This window comes from Pipistrellus kuhlii, unplaced genomic scaffold (genome assembly GCF_014108245.1).
Source record: "Pipistrellus kuhlii isolate mPipKuh1 unplaced genomic scaffold, mPipKuh1.p scaffold_m20_p_107, whole genome shotgun sequence".
NCBI classification, from domain to species: Eukaryota; Metazoa; Chordata; class Mammalia; order Chiroptera; family Vespertilionidae; genus Pipistrellus; species Pipistrellus kuhlii.
The window spans coordinates 358743-369152 of record NW_023425413.1 but is presented as its reverse complement, the minus strand read 5'-3'; the positions used below and the strand labels follow the sequence as shown (position 1 = coordinate 369152).

Genomic DNA, 10410 nt, shown 5'->3' with positions numbered 1-10410 from the left:
GGGGCAGGATGGACAGGACAGCCCTGCGTGGCCACCTCCCCCAAAGCCAGCTCTGAGGCTAGAAGGCAGGTCAAGGGCATGTCACCCCACCTGCTTCCTTCCTGCTGAGCGGTGACCAGGCACCGGCGCTGGTGTTGGGGAGGAGTGGGAGGCTCAGGCCTCCCGGCTGGCTGCAGGGGTGTGGCCCAGGCGGCGCTGCCCGAGGGGCTGTGGGCTCCGTGGCCCGCACCATCACCCAGGTTCTCCCAGGGGAGGCAGGCCCCAAGTCCAGGTCTGCCTCAGGCAAGGTCCTGGCCCTGGTGGAAGGTGTGTTTCAGCTAGGAGGTGCTCCCTGGGAGGGCCCTCGGCCCAGCACTCTGCCCACAGGGTCCGAGGCCTGGGCTGCACCCACGTCCATGCCCGAGTCCGATCTGCCACCGGCCCAAAGCCTGTGGCGCGAACACTCGGGTCCTGGACAGCCTCCGGGGAGAAGGTGAGGGGCTGCCAGGGCCCCCCCTGCGGAGACCTGGGATGTGGGGTTTTGGGGGTGCAGCAAGAGTGGGGAGGATGCTGGCTGCATGGGAAGGCGGAGGGTGGGGCTGCCAACTAGGATAGGACCCAAACCCAAATTCTGAGGAGCTTGGCCTAGAGGCCATCGGGCCCCTGCGGGTCCTCTGGCTGTCCCTACAGCTCCCAGTGCCCAGCCACCGTGCCTGAGCGTCCACGGCCACCCCAGTGCTGCTGTGCCCCAGCCTGCCCCAACCCCCAGCCTGCCCCAACCAGCAGGTGGGGCTGGGGTGGGGCAAGGAGGAGGCCACGTGCCTGCCAAGTCTGGGCAGGGACACTCGGAGGCAGAGGGTGTCTCAGAGCCACGGTGGGAGCGGGTCCCAGAGGCGGTGTGGCTGGGCCGGGGTGGGGGCTGGCTGGGACGTGGGACTGAAGAGGATGAACATTTGGCAGCCACATTGTAACGTGTATTTAAAAGCATTAAAAATAGCTGCTGCTGTAACCCAGCTCCTTGGGGGATGGAGTCACTGGGAACCATGGCAGGCAGCGCGGGACACGGCTGGTTGGCAGCTGCCCGGGCCACTGGCTGCTCCAGGTTTTGCTCAGGATGCCCAGCGGGGGCCAGCCCCTGGCCGCCCGGCGCCGAGGCTGTGGGGCTAGGAGGCGGAGTCCTGGGTGCAGGCCGAGCCGGCTCCCGGGGAAGCGGGGTCCTGGCCCCAGGAAGGGCAGGTGGAGAAGGCGAGAACCCTTCTCGCGGAGTGTTAGGGGTCCTGAGGCCGAAACACGCCTTCCTGGAGTCTCCAGCTCCGCGGGGCCCGCCCGCCGGGCGGCTGGTTAATAAGCAGAGTGGCGGGGCTCCCGGGGCCGCCCCGTTAGTTCCCAGGTTGTAGCACAGTCGCACGTAAGACGGTTTCTGTTGTGTCTCCAGGTCCGTGTCGTAAACTGAAATGTTAGAAGCAGCGGCCCCGGGCCAGGCCGCGGGCGAGGCGGGGCTAGAAGGGGGACTTGGAGTGTCCGAAGATGCAGATGGGGAAGTGCTTGACGTGGGAGGACCACTGGGCCGCCAGCTGGAAGAACTTCACGTCGTTCCATTCCACGCCGTCGATGAGGACTGCGGGGACAAGACCGCCTGACTCGCCTGCTCGGGACCACGGCACGCCCACCCTCCGGCCGGGGCCCGGGACATCGAGGGGCCCGACGACCTGCTGGCCAGGCCTTTCTGCCGCCTGCCCTCCGAGCTACCCGGGGCCCTCTCCCTGGCGTGGGGGCCGCTGGTCCGCACACCCGCTGCCCCCGCAGGGTCTGCAGACGGGAAACACCCTCCAAGAAACCAGTCAGGGCAGCAAGGCAGAGTTCTCAACCCCCAGGGTCGCCAGCACGAGCCGAGCCCTCGGACAGAGGACCCCCGCCCCCCAGCCCCTTCTGCCTCACGCAGAGAAGCCAGAGGCTCAGAAACGCCTGCTCCGCGGAGCAGAGGGGTCACCAACTCACTGCTCAGAGAGGAAAAGCTGTCACACACTCACTGCCTCAGAGAAGCGAGACCGAGGCCCGGCTGGAGCAGCAGGCCTTCACAGCCAAACGAAGGCACGGCTGAGCTGGCTTAGAAAGCTGCCAGCGGCGTACGGCTGCCTTCCTGCTCCAGACAGCACTGGGGCCGGGGCCGGGGTCGGGTCAGGGGTCAGGGCGGGAAGGAGGCCTTGCTCACCCCGCAGCATGTTCTGCTGGTGCTTGGCTGTGCAGATGAGCCGGCTGATGCCCTCGATGCACTGGCTTTTGGATTCCACGTCCTTGTCCTTGGTCTTCTTGGGCAGAAACATCACTAGGAGGAGAGGGGCGTGCTGGCCTGCTGCCTCCTCGGGCCCGGGGGGGCCCGGGACCCCTGCCCACAGGGACACCCCGCCTGGTGGCACGTGGAAGGGCCTATGGGTGCCTGCCCCTATGACAGCCCCCACTCACCCTTCTTGTTCTTCTCCTTGGTGACCACGGTCATGGACATGGTGGGCGTGGCTGCGGCCTCGCCGCTGCTGGGCAGCCTGCTGACCTGGAGAGACCGGAAGGTGCACTTGAGCGTGCTTTTGGCAGAAGGCAGGTCCTTCTTCTCGGCGTCTCTCTTCCTGTCTGCGGGCTGGGCTGCCGTCCAGTAATCCACCTGCAGCCCCATCAGCTCGGCGCCCTGGCTGGAGAAGCAGAGGGGGGCTCACCGTCCGGCTGCGGTGGGACCGGGCGCCCGTGGCTGACGCGGGCAGGGAGTGTGGCGGCTCCTGTGGCCTGGCCGTCGGAATGCAGGGCCCACAGCCTCCTCACAGCTGTGGCCTGGGAGCCGGGACAGCCGGGACCTCAGGGCCCGCCCAAGTGTTGCCAGCGTGAGTTCTGCTCACAAGAGACCCGAGAGGGGCTGCGAACCCCCACCGACACCCTCTCCCCTGTCCTGGTCCCCAGAACGCCGTCCCGCACTTAGGACCAGGGCCTCCGCCCCAGCCACTCTGCGTGGTTCTGTCCCCGATGAAGCTGTCTGTCTGTTGAGCGAGCCCGGCCCTGTGCCCACCCCCACAACCAGGCATCCTTGTCCACGCCAGCCCCGCCCACCAGCCCCTCCGTCCCCGCACCAGGCAGCAGGGACGGCAGCTCCAGCGGTCTCCGGCCCGAGCTGCCGGTGTCGGAGGGAGGGGCGTGGACAGGAGCCAGCGGACAGCACGTCCGGGGATGGGGGCGGGGGGTGGCCGCCTTTACCTGGGGGAGGACAGGCCCCCACTCACAGACGGGGAGGAGGGGGGTGTGGGTGAGGCCTCCTTGGCAGCGGGAGATGTGGACGGCGGGGTGGACGAGAGCACACTGGAGCCTGTGGGGGCCGCGTCATCCGAGTCTCCTTTGGGGAGGAGTTGGGGGACAGTGCTGAGCCCGGAGCGGCCAGTGGGGTCCCGGGACGTGGTGGGGGGCTGGGCGGCCCCGTGGGCTGGGGGTGCATGGAGGTAGGGGACGTGCCGGGCGCGGCCAGGCCTCCCTGGCGTGTCAGGCAGGGGTTCCCCCAGGTGCGCGTCGGCAGTGCAGGGACCACGAGGGGTCCCCCCCTCCCCAGACGGGGCTGTGCCCTTGGGCCTCGAGGCTGGTGGGGAGTACCTGACGTGGCTGAGGAGGGCTCCACGATTCCCACCTTCACCACCTGGAAAGCAACAGGCCTGCTGGCAGCAGCGTGGGGAGGAGGGCCGGCCCCGCGCCCCACGGGAGCCACGCGGCAGAGCGTGGTCCCAGCTCCTCCCGCCTGGGGGCAGAGCCCAGCGCAGGCAGACGGCCCGGCTGTTGGCAGTGGCAGGGTGCAGCCGGGGGCCTCCCTCACGGAGGTGCTGGGAGGCCGGGGCAGCATGCAGCGGGCACCCTGCACTCCGGGGGGGGGGGGGGGCACAGCTGCAGGGCCCTGGTGGCCACAAGCTGCGGCCAGAGCTCAGGACGCACTGGCCTCTGGGGGCCTCTGGCGCGCATCGCCTGCCCTCAGCCACCAGGAGCCGGGGAGCGGCAGGCACGCAGCGAGGTCAGGGCGGCGAGGGAGCCCACCGCGGGCAGAGCCCAGGGCCACCCCGGGCACGGCGAGGAGGCGCTGCTCCAGACCCGCGGGGCCAACGGGCGCCCACGCCGGAGCGGACGTGCGGGCTGCTCACAGCGGCCACAGTGACAGGCCCCGCGGGCAGAGGCTCGTGGCCGGGCCGACAGCGGCAGGCCCCGCGTGTGCCCTGGACGGATGCCCCGAGGGGGGCCTGTCGCCCAGGGCAGCAGAGGGGCAGCTGGCTGCCGGGAGCCACCCCTCCTCCCGGCGGAGGGCGGAGCGAGGGGGGGAGAAAAGGGAAGGGGGGCTCCGCTCACAGGCCACAGGCCGAGCCGGACGCTCCGCACAGGACGGTCCCACCTCTCCACCCACCGGATGTAGGTCATGAGTTTTGAGACGGGAGGGATCTGAAGGCTCAGGCTGGCGAGAAGGTTCTGGAAAAATCCACTTAATGCAAAACCAGACGCTACAATCTGACCGCTGGCAGGTTAGTGCCCCAGCACAGCCAGCAGAACCCACGAACACTCGGCAGGGCCACCGCCCACGGTGCTACTCACCCCCACGAAGGGAATGAACTTCTGGGAGGACTCCTCGTCGGGGCTGCAAGGAGGAAAAGCCGCTGTTCAGAGGCTGCAACGGAGGTTTGTGCCCTTGACTGGAATCCACCCCGGGGCCCTTCAGTCGGCAGACCGACACTATCCACTGCACCACACTGGCCAGGGCCAGCCCAAGGGACACCTGGGCCTCCGTGGCAGTGGGCAGAGGTTTCCTCCCGGATGAGCGGGGAAAGGTATGCCAACCAGAGGGCAGCGGGCGGGGCTGTGCCCAGGCCTGGCCTGGCGAGGGGCCCACACCACGTCTCAGCACAAGGACGCCCAAGAGCAGCCCTCGGCCAGACCACACTCTCAGCTGAGCTGCAGCCTGAGCCGCGGCACGTGGTCAGCCGTGGCTTCGTGTGGGCCGGGCTCTGCACAGGCTCCGGGAGCTGCAGACCCACCCCCTCCCGTCCCCCCGGCCCGGAGCCAGCGCGGAGCCTCTGGCAGCAGCTGCCTGGTCACCGGGCTGGCCGAGGCCTCTCGGGAGCCAGGCTGAGGCCCAGACGTGGCCTCTGGGAAGGTCACAGGTAAGGTCTCCCCGGCCTCGGGACGGTGTGCCTCCTGCCTCCTCCTGCGGGTGGCGCCCCTCTGGCCGAGGCCCAGCTCTGGCCACTGTCCCAGCTGATCCTCTGTGTCCTTCCCCTGACCCGGGAGCCTGAGGGCAGGCACAGGGTTGGCCATTGTGCCCACATGGCTTGTGGGGTGTCACCAGGCATAGGGCCTCCGCCCCAGCCACCAGGCCACCCACACAGCACCCGGACACGCTGGATTAAGGAGGCGAGAGCGGGCCGTCCGTCGAAAGGACCAGGCCTGCCCGTCGCTGGTCTGAAGGCCCACGGGTGAGAGAAACAGCCCCGCTGCTCCACGTCGGACAGCAAAGCGGGGGCCGGGGGCCTCGGGCTCCGGCCAGTGCCCGGCAAGCCGGTCCTCCAACCCTCCCCAAGCGGCCCTGGAGCAGGTGCTGGGGACCCACAACACGGATGCTGCCGCAGACTCTCCAAGCCAAGCCACGCCCTGGCCATGCAGACATCAGCCCCGACACGGCGGCGGGCGGGGTGACACGGGCTGCCACGGAGACCCCTCCGCCTGCCCCCGGCGGCCCCAGCTCCGGCTCAGCGAGGCCGTCGTCAGGGCTGAGCTGCTGGGTGCACACAGCAGGCATCACCGCGGCCCTCCCGGCAGGTGCTCTCGGGCTGGGGCTGGGGGGCAGGAGGGCTGGAAGGCCACTGCCCACCGCCTCCGGGGTGGACAGGAGGGTGTGCTCCGTCCGCGCAGAGGCTGACCTGCCGACCCCACCCCCCGCCGCCTGCACGCAGGGGACCGGCAGGCGGGCCCTCCTGGGCTCCATCCAGGGCCGTCCGAGCCCCACCCACCCCCAGGCACCAGTGTCACCCCATAACACAGAGGCAGGGTGCAGGCACAGGGGGAGGGCCAAGGTCCCCCAAAACCCTGGTTTGCTGCTCAGACCAGCGACTCGGGGAGACGAGAAGCTGGGCCCAGGCTGCGGGCATGCTGGGTCCTCGCGCCCGGCGAGCAGGGAGCAGCCGCCACGGCCTGAACAGGATGGTCGGCGGGCACCACGCTGGTCTTTCTCGAGGCCCTAAGGCATGTCAGCAGGATGGTCCTGGAGCTGAGATCCTCCTCCTGGGGCACCGGGACCCCATGACCCTGAGACCCTGCTGGGGCGCCTACTGGGCAGGGGGAGGAGGTGAGCTGGGCAGGCCCCGGACCACCACTGCTGACATGCTCAGCCCCCTGAAGACCAGCCTGAGCAGAGCGGGCAGACCCGAGACGTGGTACCTGAGCGTAAAGTCAAAATGAAAGTTCTTTTTCCTTTTCAGAAAGCGCCAGGAGAGAAGACACGGACACGTTATTACGCGCACGGAGCCAGGCCCAGCCAGCAGGTTCCCGCAAAGGCCCGGCCCACTGCTCCCACGCCCGCCCGCCCGCCCGTCTCCGCCGCGCAGAGCGTGTTTCCTGTGACAGGCTGACAGCCGGCAGCCGGCTCCCCTCCCGATGAGCCCGGAGCCCGGCTCCCCGGGGGACCATGCCCAGCAGGGCCGCTCAGTCCCTGAACCCCGCCCCCCGCTCCCTGCCTGTGCACTCGGCTCCCCGCACCCAGGCCCGGCTCCCGCTGCGGACCGCCTGCCCGGGAGGGGCGCCGGCTGCTGGTGGGGCCGTGACAGCTGCTCTCCTAGCCCTCCGAGAGGAATCGCGGCTCGCGGCACAGACACTCGGCCGGCCTGCCTAGCTTCCCCGGGCCAGCGAGGGTCCTGCTGTGGAGACCAGGACGGCCTCACCCGGCCCGGCCCGTGGACCAGCCATTTGTTCCCCAGGAGCGGGATGAGGGGTCTGCAGTGTGGGGGGCCCCCTCGCGCCTGCCCTCACCCCCCGGGCGGCCCTCCAGGCACCTCTTCTGCTTGTAGGTGAGCATGGCCTCTGCAATGGGCAGCTGGTGGGCGCAGTTGGCGCCCGCGATGTACTGCGTGATCCGCGACACGATGTCCAGCGTGTCCTGCACTGCACGAGGCCACGGGGTTGTGAGGGGCGTGAGGCCTGTGCTGGGCCCCTTAACGCCTGCTCCCGAGGCCCCTGCACCCCACACCCCGCACCCTCACGGGTCCTCGCTGCCCTCACTACATCTCCCGGCCCAGGCCCGGTCACCAAGCTCGGGGAGCCCTTTCCGCTCACACCCTCCCACCTGGCACCCAGGGGTGGTGGCTGAGGAAGTGGGTGCATTGGGCCTCAGCTCGGGAGATGCCAGCCTTGCTGGGGGGGCATGCACCCGCTCACCGGCGCTCTGGGCCTCCAGCCGGTTGAACAGGCCGCGCCAGGCCAGGTCCTGGAAGAAGTTGCTGTAGCGTGAGTCCACGGAGCCCAGGTACCTGGCCACGGGGTGGGAGCCTGCGGGGAGGAAGCATCGGCGTCTGGCCGGCCCACAGCGTGAGCACCCCGAGGCGGCTGCTCCTGGGCGCCAGGCCTGACGGGACCAGCGCCGAGCCCCGCGCTGCTTCTGACAAGAGCCCCAGCCCAGCACCCAGCCCCAGCCCAGGCCCACTTGCTCACCCAGCGGGATGACCAGGAAGCGCATGTAGCCCAGCCAGTCGGGCGTCTTGTGGGACAGCTGCTCCACGAAGAGCCGCAGCACGGCGCTGAGGTAGTGCTGCGCCCCCGCCACCGCGATCTTCACGGGCGTCGGGGGCTGCGAGTTGCAGTTGCAGCTGCAGCCGGCAGGACAGAGGGACAGACACTCAGGGCCCGAGCTGGGCTCCCACCCAGAGCACCCGCAGTCCCGGGTCCCCTCCCAGAGCCGCCCACATCCCTGGGCCCCTCCAGGCCCCTGGGGACCCCTCCCAGAGCCGCCCACAGCCCCTGGTCCCCACCCAGAGCCACCCGCAGCCCTGGCCGCCTAGGCCAGGCCGGGCAGGGCCCCGAGATGGCCATGGGGCGGACTCACTATCTCTGGATCCGAGAGACGATGGTGCTGAAGGCGGCCTGCACGTCGGCCGCGGAGCAGGTGCACACCACGGGCAGCGTGTGCTGCTGCAGCACGTCCGACAGGAACTGGGGACGAGGGTGATGGTGGGCCCGGGCCGCCCCCCTCCCCCACCCCCACCCTTGGGCGGCCACGGCCCACCTGCCCCTGCCAGTCGGAGGTGTTGACAAGGATGATGTTCTCGGGCAGCTGGTCGTCGGAGACGAGGATGTGATTGAGCTGGTCATACACGGTCTTCCTGGGGATCTGGAGACACAGCCGTCCACACGGGGGGAGCAGCGGCCCCCCACAGCGACCCCTTCTCCCCCCAGCAGCCCCCCTACACACACAGCGACCCCCCACTGTCAGCGGCACCCAGAAGTGGGCAGCACTCAACGCTGGCAGAGGCGGCCGGGCACAGGGGCGGCCGAGGGGATGAGGGAGAGGCTGGGCACCACCCACCTGCAGGTGGCTCCGCGTGTCAGGGCAGCGCTCGCTGTCCAGGCTGTTGGCCCGCTCGCTCTGCGGCCGTGCCGGCTGCCGCTCCTTCAGGGAGGTGCTGCGGCCCCGGCGGCCGGCCTGCTTGGCCTCGGACCTGGGGCGGCGGCCGGGTTGGCGCAGGCTCACCGCCGGTGCTATGGCGCCTCCGTGGGCTCCGAGGGGCGCTCCTCCCCAGCGCCCAGCAGAGCGGACAGCGCCTCGCACCCGGACTGGCCGGGGAGGCAACAGCCACCGAGGCCTCCCGCTGGAGCAGGCAGCCGCTCTGCGCCCGCCGACTTGGTGCGGCTGGAGCCGGGTGTGGGGGCCGGTGTGCGCCTCCGAGCGGTCTCATCACAGCTGCAGCTGCGGGTGTCCTTCCACCACCGCCCCCCAGGGCAGGGCCCTCCCACACGGCACCCGCCTCACCCCCGCGCTCTGTCACCTGGTGGAGGGGATGACGAGGGACTCGGTCTTGGTGATGCGCCCGCTGGGCGGCAGCCGCTCGGTGAACATGTCCAGGGCGGAGGTCTCGGGCTCCGGGCTGTCCGGGGGCGGAGCCGGCTGCTCCCCAGGGGTGGGCGTGCTCTGGGGGAGGAAGGACGGTGCTGAGGGCATACACTCAGGGGTCCCTGGCGTGTGGGCATGTCCAGGCCGCCTGCAAGCTGGCAGCTCCTGCCTGGGGCACGGCCACACGCACTCCTGGGCGCTGAGCCGAGCCGACGACCTCCCATCATGGATGGGCTGGTCCTGGCACCTCGGGGCGGCCAGCACCACACCTGCCCCTGGGCCCCGAGCCTGGGACCCCTCCTGAGAGCCTGGGGCAGCAGGCGCCTCAGCACGCCCTGTCCACAGAGGCGGCCGGAGCAGAGGGCTGTGGTCTACTCCAGCAGTGGGCGACCCGTGTCTGCTTACGTGGGCCACTGGCTCCGAGACGCTGTCACTGAGCGGCTTGACCCCCGGGGCCCACGTCTTCTCAGGCGCGTCAGCCTGTGAGCGAGACGGGAGACGCTGGGATTGAGGGCGTGGGTTCAAGCAGTCGCCTTGCTGGGCGGGATTCGGCCACACGAGCCAGCACAAGAGCACTGGGTTTGTTTTCCGCTGTATGTGACCCGGCGGGGACAACGGGTCTGAGTGGCCCCCTGCTGCCACCCAGCACTCACCGGGCTGGGAGGCTCCTTCTGGCTGCGGGCGCTGTGGACGCTCCCGACCTCCGTCTGCGAGCTGGAGTGCGACAGGCCTTCGAAGTAGGGCCTAGGGGGGGCAGGTTACTGTCCAGGACCCTCCGCGCCCGAGGGCACAGCCGCCCCCCTGCAGGGACCCCGCAGAGCCGCTCCCCAGAAGGCCCGTCCTGAACCTCCGCTCAGGGGAGGACACAGGCGGCCGGCGGCTGAGACAGACGGAGGCCCTGAAAGCCTGCCCACAGGCCGACCGGACCCGCCTCCTGCCACCCGCCGGCTCGCAGGGAGAGGCGGGCCCGGCGGACAGAGGCATGCGGAGGGCAAGGGCCTCACAGGCTCTCAGGCTGGGCGGCAGCTCAGACCGGAAAGATGGCGGGACCGAGCGTCTGGGGACAGCTACATGGGGGCGTGGATGGGCGGGGGCGGGATCGCTCGCTGCGTGGCAGGCAGGCAGGGCAGGCCTGGGGCAGCCACACCTCACCGGCAGTGTGCCCTCTCCTCCCGGCTCCCATGACGGGCGCCTTGCCTGGCCGCCAGCACCCTGGGGGCACCCACAGCCTCACTGCCCACCGCCTCCTGCAGGCGGCACCCCGGGACCCAGCTCTCCGGCTGTGACCCCGCCCCCGCTCCGGGAACCCGTGGGCTCCACGCCGCCCC

The 10410-nt window shown here is 70.4% G+C and overlaps 1 protein-coding gene across 4 annotated transcripts in view; it reads right to left on the bottom strand.

Moving 5' to 3' along the window:
- Positions 1-1344: 1344 nt before the first annotated feature.
- PACS2 (phosphofurin acidic cluster sorting protein 2) overlaps positions 1345-10410 on the bottom strand; it is a 32705-nt gene continuing 23639 nt past the window's right edge. For 2 of the 4 annotated variants that reach the window (XM_036430327.2, XM_036430326.2), the window contains exons 10-24: positions 9736-9826; positions 9488-9562; positions 9018-9160; positions 8558-8690; positions 8258-8362; positions 8078-8184; positions 7687-7841; positions 7414-7524; positions 7032-7140; positions 4582-4624; positions 3604-3646; positions 3217-3352; positions 2443-2663; positions 2192-2305; positions 1345-1597 (exon numbers count right to left, since the gene is read on the bottom strand). In XM_036430327.2, the coding sequence (XP_036286220.1) occupies positions 1479-1597; positions 2192-2305; positions 2443-2663; positions 3217-3352; positions 3604-3646; positions 4582-4624; positions 7032-7140; positions 7414-7524; positions 7687-7841; positions 8078-8184; positions 8258-8362; positions 8558-8690; positions 9018-9160; positions 9488-9562; positions 9736-9826 (1705 nt within the window). In that variant the 3' untranslated portion in view covers positions 1345-1478. Of the gene's footprint in view, positions 1598-2191; positions 2306-2442; positions 2664-3216; positions 3353-3603; positions 3647-4581; positions 4625-6420; positions 6454-7031; positions 7141-7413; positions 7525-7686; positions 7842-8077; positions 8185-8257; positions 8363-8557; positions 8691-9017; positions 9161-9487; positions 9563-9735; positions 9827-10410 lie in introns of those variants that run through there. The other 2 variants (XM_036430325.2, XM_036430328.2) reach the window with 2 other exon arrangements.